The sequence below is a fragment of the Ranitomeya imitator genome, chromosome 4 (genome assembly GCF_032444005.1).
Source record: "Ranitomeya imitator isolate aRanImi1 chromosome 4, aRanImi1.pri, whole genome shotgun sequence".
NCBI classification, from domain to species: domain Eukaryota; kingdom Metazoa; phylum Chordata; class Amphibia; order Anura; family Dendrobatidae; genus Ranitomeya; species Ranitomeya imitator.
In genome coordinates this window covers 202,014,675-202,035,805 of record NC_091285.1, presented here as the reverse complement: position 1 = coordinate 202,035,805, position 21,131 = coordinate 202,014,675, and the positions used below count along the sequence as shown (strand labels likewise).

Genomic DNA, 21,131 nt, shown 5'->3' with positions numbered 1-21,131 from the left:
TTCTCCTATCTCCTCCCCTCCCCCTATTTTCACGTGTATCCACTATCCCAGTCCTGCCGATCACTGGGGCTCTGGGAACTGGGAAGAATGTGTACCTGCACAGCAGCGAGTTGCATCATTCTTCAGTGACTCCCTCAGCCCTCTCTTCCAGCGTCTGCCGCCCCTGCCCCCTCACCACACTTCACCAGTGACAGCCGGACAGCAGCGTAATGTCGGCTAACAGGAGAGGTCAGGCAGGGGACCCTTTTGACTGTCATATCACGTGTGCAGTAGAGCGGGCCCCCTGCTTCTCCTGTTAGCAGTAATCCTGCCGCCGGCTGTCATTCACCGCCCTGCTTTCTCGGTCCTTCAGGGGCCCCCTCCGGCTCTGGGCCCCGGTGCAGTTGCACAGGTTGAACCGGCGGTATGTCCGCCCATGCACTAAAGGGGAGAACGGGGCCTTACTAGAAGAAATTCTACTTTAAAGGGACTCTGTCAGCTCAAATTGGCTGAATATTAAAATGATTTCTTACTGGTCAGATGGGCGACGTATCCTCTTTATTTCTCCACGCCGTCCATCCCTGTTTTTCTGCATTATTTTTGGGACTAAGAGTATGTGTGCGCCATAGTTGGCGCGTGCGTCATGCAGTCTTTGGTGGAACACGCGCAGTGTGCTTTGCCCCACTGCGGGCAATGCTCAAAAGCATTACTGTGCATGCGCCCGCGCACTATGTCCCGGAACACAGCCAAATACTTCCGGGACATAGTGTGCGGGCGCATGCGCAGTAATGCTTTTTGGCTTTGGTCGCAGTAGGGCAAAGCATACTGCGCGTGCGCCACCGAAGACTGCATGGCGCACGCGCCAACTATGGCACACGCATACTCTTATTCCTGAAAATAATGCGGAAAACAGGGACGGACGGGGTGGAGAAATAAAGAGGATACGCTGCCCATCTGACGGGTAAGAAATTATTTTAATATCCCGCCAATTTGAGCTGACCGAGTCCCTTTAATGTTTGTAATTTTGTAAAACTTTGTTTTGCTACTTTGTGTCATCTCCTCAATTTTCATAGTGAAGGTCCAATATTACTTAAAGGGAAACTTTCATATCTAAAAACATTATTTACCTGCAGATAACAAGTAAATCTACAAGTAAATAGCGTTAAAATGTTGCCTGCCCGCCAAACTGAAGGCACAGCTTCCGAGAGAGAAGACTAATTGTTTCCTCTTGGTGGCTGCCTACTGTCAGACATAGGGGCAGTGCAGGGAGCGGTTTCTTGTCATTGCTCACTATAGTGTGAGTGGTGGCTGGAATCGATCACCAGCACTTTCATTGACAGCACACTCTGCAGCACATTTCTGCTGTCAATCAAAGTGCTAGTGTTTGATTACAGCCGCGTACACAGTTTAGTGAGTGATTACAGTAACTGCTCCCTGCACAACCCCATAAAACTGAAAGCAATCGGCTCCCAGGAGGACATGAGTACATTTTCTTCTAGTAGACACACTTTTAGGGCAGAGACAGACTGCCGTATTTGTCGTGCAAGAATCGCATCACACTGCACGGACTGGCCTGGCACCTCTCCTGACCTTAGCAAGACAGCATGATGTATTTCTATGCAGCTGTCAAGCTCCGGTCAGGAGAGCCGACAGCCAGTACGAGTTTTGCGATGCGATTCTCGCATGAGAAATATGGCAGTCTGTCTCTGCTTTTAGTAACTCGACCAGGCAGCATTTCAATGCTTCTTTATCTGCAGATTAACCCTATAGCTTCATGTTAATGGCATTTTTGGACATGACAGGTTCTCTTTAGTTTTAGTTCAACATTCAAATGACTCCATCGAGAGCGGTTGCTGAGTTACCATTGACACCAGGGATCTGTGGATGTCGCCAATGTCCTCATGTAAAGCCTAGCTTGAGCATATTATTTTAGCTGTATGCTGCAATATATGCTGCCATACAGTTGTATTTCAGTACAGGGCATAAGCGATCGGACAATCAATGGTTCAAGTTTCCGAGAAGGATTAAAAAATAATAATTATGGTTTTAAAAAAATATATAAGGAAAACATATTTGGTATCTAAATGTCCTTAAAAATCTGATGTATCAACAAATAAAATTAATCAAATTGTACAGCAAATAGCATAATGATAAAAAAAAAATACTGCCAGAGTTCTGCTATAAATGTTACCCTATCTTCTTAAAAATTTTGCAATTAAAATGTTGTATCCACCCAAGAAATGATCAATAAAAAAAATCAGCTTGTCACTCGAAAAAACAAGCCCTCACAAAGCTGTATCAACAGGAAAATAAAAAAATGACAAATCTCAAAATATGGCTACGTAAACCAATTTTTTCCCCACTGTAAAAAGAAAACCAAAGCACAATTGTGGAATCATGTTTTTTTTTTCACAATTTTACTACACTTTGATTTTTTTGCCGTTTTCAAGTACATTGCATGGTTGGATACATGGTTTCATTCAAATCTTCAACTTGTCCCACAAAGTTCTTTTATGGATACGTTGACAGAAAAATAAAAAAAAGTTATGACTTTTCGAAGAAAAGGATAAAAAAAAGTAAAAGTGCAAAAACAAAAAATTGGTTACGACAGGGTTAAAAATAAGTTATCCAAAAAATTAAAGAAATATATCTAGGGTAATGTAAATAATTAATTTCATGATTTAAATAAAACTATTTAAATTGCAATAAACAAACTGTTTGAAATGTCATTTTTACCCCTTTCAGCCTCTTTATTCAATCCTGTACAATTTTGGTCTTGTCTCTCCATGTGGGCAAGTAGCAGCTTGTGTCACTTGCAAAGGAGGCAACAGTTTTCCAGGACTGCATTGCAGTCATCTTCTGCTACCTCCTCATCTCCTGTCCTCCTCACTAATGAATTGCCTACAGTGGCATGTACAAGTTTAGGCACCCCTGGACAAAATTACTGTTAAAGAAGTTGAAAATGAAATGATCTCTAAAAGGGCTTATGCTAAAGATGAAATATTTCCTTTGTTTTTTAGGCAATTTTTTTTTTATCTTACATTTTAAAAATGAATAAAAAAATGGGCGAATGCAAAAGTTTCTGCACCCTGCATGGTTAGTACATTTTGAAAGTATCATGCTTGTAGAAAATAAAGATTATTATTATTAGCTTGCAAACGCTTTTTGTAGCCATCCAAGAGTCTTTCAACTCTTGTTTGAGGGATTTTCCTCAGAAAATTCTTCCAGTTCTGTGAGATTCCTGGGTCATCTTGCATGCACTGCTATTTTGGATCTAGCCACAGATTTTCATTGATGTTCAGATCAGGGGACTGTGAGGACCATTGTAAGACTTTCAGCTTGCACCTTTTGAGGTAGTGTATTGCAGATATTGATGTGTGTTTAGGATCATTATCCATTGTTTAAAACATCCTCTTTTCAACTTCACCTTTTTTAATAATAATAATCTTTATTTTTATATAGCGCTAACATATTCCGCAGCGCTTTACAGTTTGCACACATTATCAACGGTGTCCCCGTTAGGGCTCACAATCTAGATTCCCTATCAGTATGTCTTTGGAATGTGGGAGGAAACCGGAGAACCCGGAAGAAACCCACGCAAACATGAAGAGAACATACAAACTCTTTGCAGATGTTATCATAGGTGGGATTAGAACCCAGGACCCCAGCGCTGCAAGGCTGCAGTGCTAACCACTGCACCACCATGCTGCCCAGATGGTGTTATGTTTGCATCAAGAATTTGTTCAAATGTAATTGAATCCATTCTTCCCTCTACCCGTGAAATGTTCCCCCATGCCATTGGCTACAACACAACCTCAAAACATGATTGATCCACCCCCATGCTTAATGGTTAGTGAGATGCTCTTTTCCTGAAATTCTGTGCACTTTTTTCACCACACATAATTTTGATCATTGTGGCCAAAAAGTTCTATTTTAACCTTATTGGTCCATAGAACTTGTTTCCAAAATGCATCTGACTTGTTTAGATGTTCTTTTGCATACTTCTGATGCTGAATTTTATGGTGAAGATGCAGGAGAGGTTTTCTTCTGATAACTCTTCCATGAAGGCCATATTTGTGCAGGTGTGTCTGAACATTAGAACAATGTGCCACAACTCTGGAGTATGCTAAATCTTTATGAAGGTCTTTTGCAGTCGAGCTGGGGTTCTGATTTACCAGTGTAGCAATTCTACGATCATCTCAAGGAAATTTTGCTTGGTATTCCAGACCCTATCTTGACCTCCACTGATCCTGTTAATTGCCATTTCTTAACTATATTTCAAACTAAGGAAAGGACAACTTTAAAACGCTTTGCTATCTTAAAGCCTTCTTCTGCTTTGTGGGCCTCCACCATTTTCATTTACAGAGTGCTAGGCAGCTGCTTAGAAGAACCCATGGCTGCTGCTTTTTGGCACAAGGTTAGAGGAGGCCGGGTTTTAATAAAGCTTGGAAATTTGCATCTCCTGGCCTTTCCAAACGACAAGCCATAACCATAACAGTCTAATTAAGGTCTGAAAAATTCACCACTTGAAGTTATCAGTGATCTAATCTCCTAGGGTGCCAAAACTTTTCCCTCAGCCCATTTTCCTTTTTGTAATTTTTAAAATGTAAAAAAATAACAATATTATTTTTCCTAAAACACAAAGGAAATGTGTCATCTTTAACTTTACGCCTTTTAGAGATCATTTTATCTTTACCGTGCTTAACTGTTCACAATAACAGTAATTTTGACCAGGGGTGCACAAACCTTTACATACCACTCTATCTATCTATCTATCTATCTATCTATCTATGATATAACAGTGTTGAATGATCTTCCTGGAGGTCTCCATCAGATTGAGTCATGTAACCTTTTCTATCTCTCCACCAAGCACCATGTTCCTCAAACTACCTTATGTCTGCACCTGTCTTTTATCTCTCTCTCCTCTCGTCCTCGCTTGTGACATCTACCTTACATGGGGCAATTCACCTGTCATCACCTCTTCTCTGTCAGATCGCTATGCCACATGAGCAGTACTAATGTCAGTTCACCACTGACGGTTGACCTATAACAAAGCCACGGTAGAAGGGTGAACATGAAATGTACTTACAAAACTGCACACTATTTTTGATTTGTATTGCATATGTATTCATGCCCTCCGCTGAGTTTTGACCAATACTGTTTGTGGGACAATCTTTTTGTTTTTTAATGCTGGGTTAGAGCCTTTTCTGAGTTAATAAGTGTTTTCCTGGAACACTCTCGATTCATCAAAAAAAGATTTAAAAAAAAGCATCCATTAAATAATTTTAGGAGAAAAAATAGAATAATAAGAATAAATGTTTTGTAAGTTGGAAAATAATTTCATTTCCTGTGCAGAGCAAATCAAACCTAATGATGTTGAGCCTGAGAAAGCAAAAGGTGAGTGGACTGTAGCTGTGGATTCCAATGTAGACTAGTGCCTGCCTGACGTTTCCTGCATCACTGAGTAGTACTACCATAGGGCATGTGTTGTCTGGATTATCCGTATTTTTTGCATGCATGACTTAGTAGCCAATATTCTAGTTCACTGTTGGTATTTAATAAAATATGCACAGTACTTGGCTATAGTTCTTTTTGTTGTAATCACTTCTCTTAAATGATGCTATTGTGTAGCAAAATTGAATGAATTTATTTTCGCATCATGAATTAGAATTGTAAATCATTGATACATGTTAATTACAATCATCAAATATAAAATTGATGACTAAATACAATGCTCTAGTCATTTTGGGCAGTAATTATACAAATAAGCACATATAAGAACATTTCAGGTTGTAACAGGGCTGAGGAATCAACAGTTTACATTACGTTTGTATAGTTTGGGGTTTATATTAGGGTGTTGATATTTTGGAAAGGAACTCTTAGATGACAGAACTTAGACGTCCATGTTTCATGGTTAGTATATGCACAGCAGCATCCAGATTGATTACGGGTTAACTGGAATTTAGGCTGTTGGTTTGGGGTAGTAGACCCATGATCGGTCCTGGCATTGAGGTTTATGAGAGGACTATTAAACATGGTGTTCAATTCAGTCTAAATTGCAGTTCTCTTCCAGACTGCAGTGGGTCTTCATCTAAGACTTTCTTGTTTTTCATTTTTGCTGAATTCATATATCTCTCTGTCTTCACAAGATTCGGGACCTGGTGCAGCAACAATATTTCAGCATGCTTTACAGTGGTGATGATTTCTTTTTGGTGATGCATAGTTCTTGACAAAATTTATATGATTAAAAAGATGCAGTTTCTCCCATATGACCTGCAATAATCTTGTCCTCCTTTTTTTCCTTGAGTATTTGCTTTTTAGTAAGAGTAAGGAGACATAATGACACCTCACTGCATATGTTGCGCCATACTGCACAATGTGATACTTTTTACTATGCCTGTGTGTTGTATTGCAGCCTTTTCCCATTCAAGTGAAATGGACCTGGAAAACCATTAATACATTACCTTAAAGAATGTAAGAAAAGGGGGTCATTTAGTAGTACACCAAACAGAAAAAAGAGAGAAAGGAGGAAGGGAATTTCCAGCACGTCCATCCAGTGTAGGTAAAATTTCCAAGTCCTATGACTAAAGGCGCCGTGGTGCGCCAGAAAAGTGTCAGGCAGAGAGTCTTTCTCTCTTCTTTTTTAATAACTGTTTTTAAAAATGTTCTAATAAACTTGGAAATTTTACCTACACTGGATGGATGTGCTGGAAATTCCCTTCCTCCTTTCTCACTTCAGCTGAAATCACCAGCAGGTACGGCATTCACCAGTTATATTCATTTGCAATGGCTCACAAATGCATGTCTCAGCGTGTCTAGCTCCAACTTTTTCCCTTCCCCTCCTCTCTCCCTCAGACAAACAGAAAAAAACCCTTAAAAAATGAAATTTTATTATTTGTCAAGTTAAAATCATGGTAGAAACCCAAGTGTGGTGAGTATGCCACATTCAATAAAGGGGTAGAAAATCGTGTGAGGCTAATCTTGCACAAATAAGATCAAAATGATCAAAAAATATAAAATAATATGGAAGATAATGTTTTTTTTTCTTACCCTCAGTAATACTACCTAGGCTCTGAGGTTGGCACCCTAATGAGTCGATGTGACGTCCCGGTTCATCGTGGCCTAGCCCTAAGTGACCCTATTGTGGCCTCCCTTACAAAAGTGAAAATACTGTTGTCAAGTTATAAACAGCCTTAGTCAAGTTAGCCCATTCACGAACTAGGATGTGTAAGTACATCATAGGTTGTATCCTCATACTCTATGTGGGCTCCGGAAAAGGCCTGCATGTTTTCTGGCACATGTCAGCTGATTTTATCAGCTGACATGTGCCCCTAACAGCTGTGGGTGGAATTGCGATCCACCCGTGACTGTTAACATGTAAAATGTTGCTGTCAATCTCTGACATCGGCATTTGACATGCTCGCGCCGGAAGCGCGTCACATGGTGTCATCACAAAGATGGGCATGTGTCACATGACCATAGTTCACCGATGGGTTAGCATGACAACCCGTGGTCTGCTGGAGACCCTTGTAGTTGCCCTTGCCAGATTGCTATGAGTGCCACCCTGTGGCCTGTGCTCATAGCAGATGAGCATTTTAGCTACACTTAGCATAAGTCCTCACCGAACCCCAGATCCCGAAAAATGGAGACACTTTGGGTCTCCAAAAATGGCACCTTTTTTGAAAGCTTTGGATTTTTTTACCACTTAAACAAAACAGAACTTATACATGTTTGGTATCTGTGAACTTGCACTGACCTGGAAAATCATAATGGCAGGTCTGTTTTAGCATTTAATGAACATGGTAAAAAAAAAAATACTATTTTGGTCTTGCACTTTTTCTTGCAATTTCACCGCACTTTGAATTCTTTTCCCATTTTCCAGTACACACTATGGTCAATGGTATCATTCAAAAGGACAACTCAGTCTGCACAAAACAAGCTTTCACATGGCCATATTGACATGAAAATAAAAAAGTTATGGCTCTGGGAAGACAGGGAGAAAAAATGGAAATGCAAAAACTGAAAACCACAAAGTCGTGAAGGGGTCAAAGGACATAGCAATTTTATGTCTATGTAGCCTAGACAGTTATTGGTCTATTCAAGTAGGTAAACACTGCGTCCATCTTACGTGGCTTTCCATCTTACATGCGGTCTGGAGGGCAGGAGGCGCATTGTTAGCTCTTCTCTCTATCCTTCATCACGAACGATCCCCTGATGAACCCCTTGACTTGATACATAGGGAGAAATGCATCGGGGTGGGATTAAGGATACTTACAATAGGATAAGTCAATCTTTTTCCAATGACTTGTTATGTAGGGCTGTTTATTTAGCATTTGGTCTTTAGGTTTCTATAGGTCATGCATAATAATCTGACCTCATATACATCCTAGAATAGGCTCATTGTTTAGCTGAGTGTTCTCATTGTTAGATTTCTGTTTTCAATAACTGTCTAGGTTATATATACATAGAATTGCTGCCTCCTTTAACTTGACTAAGGCTGTGTATAACTCAACAGTATTGATACTTCAGCCCCAATACCTTGTGAAAACTGAAAAGACTATTAAGATTCTACTAGCTTGGAAAAGGGTACAAATTATTTGTCTAGATAACTATCTTAATCTGCACACTTTTGTCACTAATTTATGCATAAAGGAACATTGTGTTTTTGGTAAACTTTGAAGGGAACCTGTCATGTTGAAAATGGCATCTGATCTGCAGGCATGATATTATAGAGCAGGAGGAACTGATCAGATTGGTATACTTTTTTGTGGGAAAATTATTTGTAAAACTTTTTGTAAAAATTTGCAAAAATTTGATTCATTGAACTCCTGGTGTTTGTATAGATATGAGTTCAGTGGGCGGTCCTACTAGTGATTGACAGTCTCCCCTCTGACAGTGCTTGAAGCGACAGCTGTCCATCACTAGTAAAACCACCCACTGGACTCATACATACAAACACCAGAAATTCAACAAATAGAGTACAAATCATTTCCTGCAAACCTATATAACATCCTGCTCAGGTTCTCCTTCTCTTTACCATGCTGTTCACAGATCAAACTGATTGTACAACATGAAGAGTTCCCTTTAATTATAATGCTTGCATTATTTTTCTCTGCTAGAGACATAGATATTTTTTAACTAATTTTTACCCAAGACTTTATACTTCGTATAATTGAGGGACGGCAGCATCAACAAGAAGTTGTCATATGGAGGCTGATTTGCGATGACATTTTGTAATAGATGGGTAACATGATAGATTAGTTTTGTTGGCACCTTCTTAAGGGGCATAAATCACTGACCTTTGGTTCAGCCTTTCACTAACATTCCAAAATATCGCTTACAGTCAGTCACCGCTTTGGGTTTGTGTGTTTGCTGGTGACACACTAGTCAGACTATGTGTCCCTTAATGCAACCTCTCAGTTCAAGGTTAATCTGTTTGTATTGCATTGTACCAATAATAGTCCCATAAAAATCTTGGGCACTTGTGGCATGGAAGTAAAAACTGCTGGTAAGTTCAAGTAGGTTTTGGCTTTCTTTTCAGTCATGAAATGTGATTCTTTCTAGGGAATGTAGAGAGAACATGTGAAGATATCTGGTAGAAGTGTGTTCATCATCTTGTAATTTAACTTCCTGCAGGCTATGACATGCTTAATTGGTCTTCTGTATGATACCATTAATGCTAGGTAATTCAGGCCTCCTACCTCATCAGGTTTCTTGATTTGAATTGCTACTTACAAAAAGAGTATGCACAAACGCTAGAAGTTGTAAAAAGGAATATGCTTTTACCTGAGAATAAGAATTGTGCAAGCCTATGCCTCAATTTTATCATATGTCTATCACAGTTAGGGCTCGTGCACATGACCAGTTATCTTGGACAAGTGCTAGCTGGGGTTTTCACGGATAGCATGCATACCCATGATTTTCTATGGGGCTATGTACATGTCCAATTTTTTCCTTGGACCAAGTGGTCATAGGAAACAAATTGAAGGCATGTCCAATTTTGATCCACGTGTTGGATCAAAATCAGCAATGTACATCTAAGGGTCCATAAAAAACATCTGATCACACTCGGATGACATCCCGGCATGGTTCGATTCTCATGGACTGATATAATGGAGAAAGAGAAGACATTTTTTTTCTCTCTCCATATCCAAGAAAAAACTATTCAACTCTCATCAAGGTCTAATTAGGGTCTGATAAGCATAACAGGACCGTTTTTCTCAGATGGCGAATAAACGATCATGTGACTCTGTCCCTTGGGTGCATTCACCCGTCTGTGTGAACGTTGGTGTGCTGCCTGAATTATTTTCGGATGTACACACACCCACTGAGTATGTCCCATGATCTGAGTTTCATGGATCTCATTTTCAGATTCATAATTTTCACAGACGTGTGAATGAATCTGCGAGACTCTATGGGAAAAAAAAATCAGACAGCACTCGGACATTTTACATGGATGTGTGAATGAACCCTAACACAGTTTACAGAAGAGCTATCTGGATATTCATGAAACTGTGTATAGAGCTTCCACTTGATATAATAATGGCAGTTCTTCCAAAAACTACTATCCACATTATACTGTATATGCCTCTTTACCACGCACCATGGGTATGATCACACATCAAACTGATTCAGACATTTTTTACAAGAGAAACTGCTGGCAGAAAACTAACTTTTTCTTTAGCAATGCATTTGAAAATCTTCACGTCATTTTCCATGTGCTGTCAGTGTGCTGTTCGTGTCCATGCTGTCAGTGTGCATTCAGTGTGACACATGCATACAGAATGAAATGCAGCATAGAAATAAAAGAGTTTTAGGTATTAAAGATGCCCAAAGATAGAGATAGATAGTGATGAGGAACATGATAGATAGATAGATAGATAGATAGATAGATAGATAGATAGAAAGAAATATGTCAGTGTGATTTCTAATCATTGCTTTGCGTGCTTATTTTTTGTACTTATAATTATTTTTTAAATAAATAATTAAAAAAAAAAACGTTGTGGGGTCCCCCTTAACTTTCATAACCAGCTGAGGAAAAGCTGACAGCTGGGGCTGATGTTAATATTCTGGGAAGGGGGCAATAGCCATAAAGGTTTCCAGCCTATTAATATGTTTGCTTAGCCTATACTGGTTATTATAGGCAAGACCCCTAAAAAATGATATTAATAGCCTAGGAAGGGGCCATGGATATTGGCGTCCTCCCGATTTAAGAACATCAGCCTTCAGTGTGGAGTACATTTGCACACGTACATAAGATGTAGGTTTTCACATGTACACACGCACACCCATTTTAATCTAAGGAATGGGCACATATCCGTGTATGTTCACACTGTTCTCTGCGGGATCCAGCGATTGTGAAGAATGGTTAACAGACAGAACTACGGCAAGCTGTACCTTCCAGAACTGACAAATGACCAAAACCCAAACTCTGATTTATATTAGATCAAGGTTATGCCTACATAGCTCCCCTTGGTGAGCTCATATGAGGGCTGGTCATGGGATGTGCTTTCAGAAGTTTATGAGATCCCCAACTTTTAGGATATCTTCATCCCTGGAGGTCCCAAGTGGGAGATATGGTTGTCACGTTTCCTATCATGATTTTATGTTTCTATGCTATGAGATGAAACATGGCATGGATAGCATCAACCATCACACCCCTTGTGATTATAACTTTTTTGGCTGATTCTCATATAGATTACTTGTTATAGTTTCCTGTTGTGAGTTCTGTTGTCGGGCTCCCTCCTGTGGTCATGAATGGTACTTCGGCTGGATCTGTCCATGGACTTTCTCTGGTGGCTGTGGGTGTTTCTGAGTTTCCTTCCTCAGGTGACGAGGTTAATTCGTTAGCTGGCTGCTCTATTTAACTCCACTTAGATCTTTGCTCCAGGCCACCTGTCAGTGTTCCAGTATTGGTATAGTTCACTTCTGGATCGTTCTTGTGACCAGCCTTCCCAGCAGAAGCTAAGTGACTGCTTGTTTTTCTCTGGTTTGCTATTTTTCTGTCCAGCTTGCTATTTCGATTGTTCTTGCTTGCTGGAAGCTCTGGGACGCAGAGGGAGCGCCTCCGCACCGTGAGTCGGTGCGGAGGGTCTTTTTGCGCCCTCTGCGTGGTCTTTTTGTAGGGTTTTTGTGCTGACCGCAAAGTAACCTTTCCTATCCTCGGTCTGTTCAGTAAGTCGGGCCTCACTTTGCTAAATCTATTTCATCTCTGTGTTTGCATTTTCATCTTTACTCACGGTCATTATATGTGGGGGGCTGCCTTTTCCTTTGAGGAATTTCTCTGAGGCAAGGTAGGCTTTATTTTTCTATCTTCAGGGCTAGCTAGTTTCTTAGGCTGTGCCGAGTTGCATAGGGAGCGTTAGGCGCAATCCACGGCTATTTCTAGTGTGGTTGATAGGATTAGGGATTGCGGTCAGCAGAGTTCCCACGTCCCAGAGCACGTCCTATATTATCAGTAACTATCAAGTCATTCCGTGTGCTCTTATCCACCAGGTCCATTATTGTCCTGACCACCAGGTCATAACAGTTTCCTGTTCACGGCAGGAGGCCCTACTTCAATGGAGGTTGAATCATCAGCTCTTTCTTACTTCCCCAGTTAATCCCATATGTTCAATATGAGGATGATATGTCCCCTCTCCGGAAATGTTTTTATGAATTTTTCAATTATCTATGACACCCATCAAAATTTTTATCCTCTTAATATATTGCTATTATCATATTATATAACAATGAGTACATACAATTGCTCAGTTGCCTTTCTACCCACTTAATTTTTCTGTTTTCCATTAGGTCTATAACATCATGTGGTAAAAAACGGACTAGCTGAATGTAATATGCAAATTGCCTATTAAGAGAGGAAGAAGACTAGAACTATATAGCGCCACCTGTTGGGAGAGCGATCCTACAAGTGACTTTCCACCCTTTTACTAGCCTTGCAATATGACTTTGGAAAAAAGCCAAATCAGAATCTCAATTTGCAGACACAGTGTTTTGGGATATTGCCCCTAGTCAGTGCAAAGTATGAGATCTGATTTGGCTAGGTGAGAGGCTCTGGACTGAGGCCTAAGATGTAATATTTCTCCTTGTGGAGAGTGACATGCCAGCCATGGTATGCCAATGTAGGGAGGCTTACACCTGCCTGTGCAGTATTCATGGTATATGTATATAATATGTGCTCAATGATTTTTTTTTTTTTTTCCTTTTGTACCTGTCCTAATGACTGCATGTTCTGGATGTCCAATGGGATTTGTCGGGGTGGAGTTAATTATTCTCATGGCTATTCACCTGTTAAATCTGTTTTTATATGTCTTGTTGGGCTATTCAAGCTTATGCTGTGGACAAAGAGCACCATGCGTGCTCGAAACGCATTCAGCTAACTTATGGCTTCTTTTCTGGAATAGTTGTGCAGCTACTTGTAAGCAGCTTTTTCCGAATTTTAAATTTGTGGAAATAAAATTGATGACTTTTACTCCGGAGCTGGATTTTTTTCTTACTTACTCAGGGAGGCTTATTCGCAGCATTGCACAGCAAAATAGCCTCCTTACCTTGGTATGCCAGGGCCGGTATGTCACTCTCCACAAGAAAGAACGTTACTCCTTAGACCTATGCGATGTATAGTAACAGGAGGTCAATTTTGTCTGCACAAGTCATGACTCACTACAAACATCTATGGCAGGAAGGAGGACCAGAGCAGCTGGGTCAGAAATTGAAGAGGGGTATGATAAATGCGGCGACAAGAGACATCTTGTTTCTACATAGAGCAGAGAAAACAGAATAATTATCTGGGTACAAAGGATAAATGAGCAATTGTAAGTACACAGTGCTATATAAAATATCATTGCAATATATTAAGAGAATAAAAACTTTGATGGGAAGAGGAATGCTTCTTTGAGCTAAAATATCCTATATTTATTTCCGCCTCATCCGTACAGTGAAAGAATTAGCGTGTTAGAATAATTGGTATCCTACAGCGTAGATGTGTAACAGATGGGGCTGAAAACCTCCAGCCGTAAAAGATATCCTGGCAGATATGGCTGTCCAGTTTGTGGCCTGTCAATAAAGATCAGGGAGGTTTAGTTCTAGATTATCACATGGCATCTTTGCCTTTGTGAAATACTTGTATGTACCACTTCTGAATCTGTGGTGACATCATACAAGTATCTACACCAGTATAAAGTAAGTTTACTAAGGTAACTTTATTACAATATGTCATTTAAAAACTATGACAATTATTATGTATTATGGGGAATGAACTATAAACACAAGTTAACAAAAATCAGATTTACTGAACTGTTAGTAGTAATATACAGGTGCTTCTCTCAAAATTAGAATATCATCAAAAAGTTATTTTTTTCAGTTCTTCAATACAAAAAATGAAACTCATATATTATATAGAGTCATTACAAACAGAGTGATCTATTTCAAGTGTTTATTTCTGTTAATGTTGATGATTATGGCTTACAGCACTTCATGCTTCCCTCTGCCGACACGCTTTTTGGAAATGGACATTTCATTCTCCAGCAGGACTTGGCACCTCTCCACACTGCCCAAAGTACCAATACCTGGTTTAAAAACAACACTATCGCTGTGCTTGATTGACCAGCAAACGCGCCTGACCTTAACCCCACAGAGAATCTATAGGGTATTGTCAAGAAGAAGATGAGAGACACCAGACCCAACAATGCAGAGAGCTGAACGCTGCTATCAAAGCAACCTGGGCTTCCATAACACCTCAGCAGTGCCACAGGCTGATCACCTCCATGCCACGCCGCATTGATGCAGTAATTGATGCAAAAGGAGCCCTGACCAAGTATTGAGTGCATTTACTAAACATACATTTCAGTAGGCCAACATTTTGGATTTTAAAATCATTTTTCAAGCTATTGTTATAAAGTATTCTAATTAACTGAGATAATGACTTTTGAGTTTTCAGTAGCTGTAAGTCATCAACATTAACAGAAATAAACACTTCAAATAGATCACTCTGTAATGACTATATAATATATGAGTTTCACTTTTTGAATTGAAGAACTGAAATAAATGAACTTTTTGATGATATTCTAATTTTGTGAGAAGCACCTGTGTATATACTGTAGATGTATATGTAAAATATAGTGAAAATATTTCATTTTTTTAATCTTTATACATCTTGGTGCCTGTTAATGAAGAAAAGGAGACTAGAAAGACATGGCAGCTTTCTTGTAGAAATAGTGCCACTTCTGTTCATGGACAATTATATTGCACTTTAGTCCCATTCACTCAAATGTGGATAATCTGCAGTACTAGATAATACTCGTTGCTGTTTCACAGTCACATTTTTTTTCTAAACTTCTTTAACTCTTAACTGTAGCTGGTAACATATGTAAAACCTCTGACGTGTTCAACACTTCTTTCTTTCAAAAACTCAAAATATCTCTTTTTCCTTTGCTTTGCAGATTTCTACAATTTTAAAGTCAAATTTTCTATCTCTATCATGTTTTTGCTTTAGATGTAAAAAAAAATAGCATTGTTTATAGTATGGGATAGCTTTACTGAATTAAAAGTATGCAGAAGCCTTTCCAACATGTGGTCGATCCAAATCTTGGTTAAAATTACCACATGCCGTATAGTAATATTTGTATATTTTTATATAGTGACATTACATACAAATTAGTTAAAGGGGTTGTCTGGTCTTCTGCAAAACATCTGAGATCTCTATGTGACTATGGACTTCTGAACCCTGACAGCATGTTAGATTCTCTGGTGTTGCGGGTGAGATTGGGCAGTTATGTGAACGCAAGTATGCGATGTTCATACATGCAGCCATGTCCTGACAAGTCGAACTCATTGTCTCGTAATTCACTTGTGTTGAGAGAAGGCAGGCACCTCTAGTCGGAATGTGGCGGGAAGTATGCAAATTTTATACTTGTGGTCATGTGATCGCATGCTCTTGCCGGCAATATTGGTGACATCTAACAATGCGCACAGCGGATTCATAAGTCTGCAGTGACATAGAGTGACTATACTTTTGTGTCAAGCCCTTTAATAGACCTTCAATCCAAATACATCTAATGCTCAATTACCAAAAGGAATACACAAACCACTTATCCCTTAGGCCGTGTTCGCAAGTTCAGTATTTGGTCAGTATTTTACCTCAGTATTTGTAATAATAATACACAAGTGGTGACGTGTTTCTATTATACTTTTCCTTTCATCGTTCCACTCCTGGTTTTGGTTTACACATACTGAGGTAAAAACTCACCAAATACTGAAAAAGTTTGAAAAAATATCATCAATGATCACCCCTACTATAATCACCCATGTAATGTACCACTGACATGTTTGCCTGTGATTAATACAAGGAAGACCAATTCACTGTGTATATGGTGCGCATTTACTTGCAGACATGGAAGACAGTGATGTGACATCGTCCTCAGAAGGTTAGATGTGTGGTTGACCATTATTCCAATGTGTTTCCTTTTCCTTGCTGTTGTGTACATTCCTAACATTTCCCAGGCTCTTGAAAGCTCTCCGTGTTTCCATTTAATACCAGGTCTCTTGCTGTACTTTTCATTTTTTTTGTCTTCATTTCCTCTTTACTGACAGTTGGTTTCTCATTTCAGCTACTGAAAATTGAAAGCTTTTGTACCCATAATTTGCAGCTTTTTGCGTGTTTCAGGCTTCCGCTACAACTTCTTTTTGCAGGATTTTTTACAACCGTTTGCACCACTACGGAAATGCACAATGTTTGGCCTAAAGGTATGCGTTGATTATTAACTGTATTTTATGTTTGCAGATGAAGATGAGTCTTCTTCAACTAGTACTCCTCCTCCAGGTAGAATTTGCTTTCATTACACCAATATTTTTTTTTTCTTTTTGCCAACAGTGGATAAAGGGACAATGATTGTATGATAGTAATAGAAAAATACTGTTTATAAGCAGCTGATATAACAGAAGCTATTCTTCCTTCTAAGTTCCCATTAATGGTGTTGGCATGGGCATTTATTGACACCATTGAGAGAAGTGGCAAAGAAAGCGATTGGCATGTGACCACAATTATGTGAATCATATACAGTATGGATGGTCACTGGATGACCAGCAGAATCCTATAACAGAGCACTGATAGGACTTTACATGTTAGACTCCCTGCAAATTATGTCACGTGAGCCCTGCAGTCAATCAGCGCTGGCTTCAATTACACCACTTTAGGCTCTCTCAGGGCTCGCATCACATAGTTGCCAATGAGTGCGGCCTTCATTCTCTCTACCTTTGAAGGAATCAGACATCCAGTGGAAGTGAGAGCTGCAGCTGGCCGCTCACTTCCTCTTGATGCTTGATTTGTTCTAAGGTGGTGTAAGTGAAGCCAGCGCTGATTGGCTGCAGGGCTCTCAAGACATAACAATGTGACGCGAGCCCCGGGAGACCCTAAAGTGGTGTAATTGAAGCCAGCCCTGATTGGCTGCAGGGCTCTCATGACATAACAATGTGATGCGAGCCCCGGGAGAGCCTAAATTGGTGTAATTGAAGCCAGCGCTGAATGGCTGCAGGGCTCGCGTGACATAACAATGTGATATGAGCCCCAGGAGAGCCTAAAGTGGTGTAATTGAAGCCAGCGCTGATTGGCTGCAGGGCTCTCACGACATAACAATGTGACGCGAGCCCCAGGAGAGCCTAAAGTGGTGTAATTGAAGCAAGCACCAATTGGCTGCAGGACTTGCATGACATAACAATGTGATATGAGCCCCAGGAGAGCCTAAAGTGGTGTTATTGAAGCAAGCGCTGATTGGCTGCAGTTCTCGCGTGACATAACAATGTGATGCGAGCCCCAGAAGAGCGAGGGCTGACACCATTGGAACAGCGCTGGCCCTGGAGGTGAGTATAAGTGTGATCATTTTGTTCTCAAGGAAGATAAGCCACTGAAACTGTGGTCTGGCAGTGGCTTGCTATCGTCTTCCACATGCTCACTTGGCCAAACTTACTGTGTAGGGGAAGTTCACTATCTGTACAATATGAGACTGTCCAACAGATATTATAGTATATTTCCAGCTTCGGCTGATACAGATTTCCTCATGTCTAGGAGGTTCTTGCCTTTTGATTTAATTGACTTTTTTTCACAAACTTACAATACTCATTAGAAAGGCATTTGCTTTATGTTTTCCTTATTTGTCAAATTAGAAAAAAATGATTGTGACGAGACAGATTTTATGCCGTGTTCTTTAATATTAGAATGGTGTTGTTTGAGGACAAGTTCTGTAAAAACACTAAGAGACAAACATGCCTATGGAAAACATGTGATGCCTAAGGAAGTTTAGATCCAAGGTATTAACACCCGAGTGCACTAGAGAAAGGATTAAAGCTGTGTTACGTAAACCTCCCATTAGAACAGCAGGAAATATGGTCCCTGTTATGGCACATCCTATCTAGTCAGCTTTGTATGAACAGTTGCTAAGAGCCAGAACATTGATTAATTAACTTTTCCATCTGCCTTTTGGAAATATTCCATTTACCTGATATACTATTTCTTTAGTGTGTTACCACTTACAGATATCACTTAGCAGGACACCAGAAGAACTTAATTACATCAAATTTGAATTTTAATTAACAAAATTGAATTTACTTTCCAATAAACTATTGTACACATAATTGTACACATTGCACACATATTGTACACATTGTAAACTATTGTACACATAATATTCTTTTATGTTTTCACTTGTTACTGGTTTACACTGTCTACTTTTATTACTCATAGGATATCTTACATTGTCTAGACTCCAGTACAAGATAGCTTTATTTATGATTGATTTTTTTTTCTTCACTATTCCGACTCCACCAGACTATTTGGCCACAGTGGCTAACAACACTATTTAAAGGGAATCTGTCAGCAATTTTTTTTTCTATGTAATCTGAGGACAGCATGGGGTAGGGGTTAAAACACTGAATTCAAGAATGTGTTTCTTATCAAGCTGTGTGCTGTTTAGTTACAATAAATGTTTTATCACTAGGATGTGGTCATTGCTTAGACTAGCTGGCACACACTTGCTAGTCCTCCTGTAATAAGCAGCTCATTGTCAATAGAGTATACTAAATCTTAAAGCTCTGATTGTGTCACAACTGCTGCACCCAGTAAACTAAATGATACACTGCTGGATTCAGGGTCTCTTTCCTACATCATGCTGTTCTCAAAAGAAGTATCTAAAACCTGCTGACAGATTCCCTTTAAACTTAAAATTGCTGTATGGTTGCTGTTACCTAGAAATATTTCCACTTTTGCCCACTAGCATATTTGTGAGTGTTGTAGCTCATTCCCATTCAATTAAAAGAAGCTGAGCTTGACTACACACCGCCCAAGGATAAAAGTGGTGCATTTTGTGGTTGACAGCATCCATTGATCTTCCATCTTAAATAACCCCTTGAAATGATGTAAACAAATATAGTACAAAAAGTGTTTAATTCCTCTTAGATAAAGGCATGATTATTAATAACACTGTAAATCAGTTTCTGGTTATCATACAGAACTTTGATGGACGTATCTACTTATGCTTTATACAATTTACATTCCCATTTCAGCACTTTCTATAACTTAATATTCATTTTTATCACTGCCAACATATGTTTTTTCCAGATGATTCTCGTTCTTCGGACCGGAAAGGCTCTGGTAAGTCACCACGGTATCTTCACACCATATAGAATTTCTACTTTACAAGCCATTCAAGTAAAATATAGGCAAAATCTATTACAATAATAAAATCTTCCTAACAGTGCATAAACTAATTTGTAAAAATTTACATAGGTGAGTGTCAAACATCCGATCTTAAAGAGGCTTTCGTCTTTGGAAAACCAATTTTTAAATATTTTTTTTTAAATTCTAAGGAAAAAAAAGAAAGTCCCTCTTCAGGACCTATTAGCCAGAATGGAGGGCAACTACTGTCATTGGAATATATTTAACATTCAATTGTAACTTAAAGGGAGCCACAATTCTGGCATACTGCCATTAGCCCCATGCACTAACAGTTTTTGATGCCTATTTGACAGGAGACATGGCTTTGTACGGAAGTGGAATGGCTTTGTGGTGACTGTGTGATTACAGCTACATTTATACCATAAGATAATTGTGAACGGACATTGCTTAAAACACTCATTTCACAATTATCTTGCTGTATAAAATGGTTGCTGATCACCCGATAAATGAAGAACCACTCATTCATCAGGTAAAATTATATTTTATGCAGCTCAAAAAAATCATTGTTCATGACAGTGCATCATCCTGTGTAAACAGGAATCATACTACCAAGAACTATGGCAGCCTATGTGCACTGAGCGATCTAGTATAGATTTCTCAGTGCGAATCCTTTACTTTTGTGTGCCTGTGTAAACAAGTATTTAAACGGCCGCCAATAGATAAAAGTTTGCTATTGTACTACTGGTGGGTCCATGTAAACAGACCCTTCGAAGTCATCACTTTGCTCCAGAATTTGGTGACAATCTGATCTAAATTGATCAAATTAAGAGGAGGTACAAAGTTATGCAAAAGTGTATAAATATGCCCCGAATTTATCATCCATCATGAGCCACTTTGATAAATTTGGTGCATGTAGTGTAATTCTGATCTGTTTATTTTTAATACAGTGTAAGATTGTTTGTGGTCTGGCACCCTGCAACTCCACCAGTCAGCTATAAAATGCTTTTGCACAGGCCAAATGTAAACAGTATGTGTGTCATGCTGCTGCAGTACATTACAGCGCAACCTCCACCTGGGGAACTTGAGGGGGAAGTGAGACTGCACACACAGAGCAGCAGAACAGACGCCACCAAGTGGCGAGAGAATGGTCTGACAAGCTGAGTCAAAGCACAAGATAGCACGACAGTACAAAAGGGATTAGACACAATGGATAGTCAGGACATAGCAAGAGATCAGTAAACCAGAACGGGTAATACATGGTACAATAGCGACAAACAGTAACGGAGTCAATAGCCAAGCCAGGAGGTCAAAACCAGAGAATCAAGCAGATAAACAGAGAATCGATGGGAAAAGGGCAGACAGAGGGAGAAAACAGACACGGGACAAGTTACAGCAGGACAAATCAAGAGATACCAGAGTCGGGTTCACACGCCTAAGACAGAACTATAGCTGACACCGCCATCAGGATACCTGGGAGCTAAATAGAAAA

General features: G+C 39.6%; 1 protein-coding gene across 11 annotated transcripts in view; it reads left to right on the top strand.

Moving 5' to 3' along the window:
- MYBPC1 (myosin binding protein C1) overlaps positions 1 to 21,131 on the top strand; it is a 194,854-nt gene that overhangs the window by 43,026 nt on the left and 130,697 nt on the right. For 10 of the 11 annotated variants that reach the window (XM_069764291.1, XM_069764289.1, XM_069764287.1 and 7 more), the window contains 3 exons: positions 16,365 to 16,400; positions 16,757 to 16,795; positions 19,586 to 19,618. The exons of the other annotated variant lie outside the window; for it this stretch is intronic. In XM_069764291.1, the coding sequence (XP_069620392.1) occupies positions 16,365 to 16,400; positions 16,757 to 16,795; positions 19,586 to 19,618 (108 nt within the window). The remainder of the gene's footprint in view (positions 1 to 16,364; positions 16,401 to 16,756; positions 16,796 to 19,585; positions 19,619 to 21,131) is intronic. 11 annotated transcript variants of the gene reach the window in all.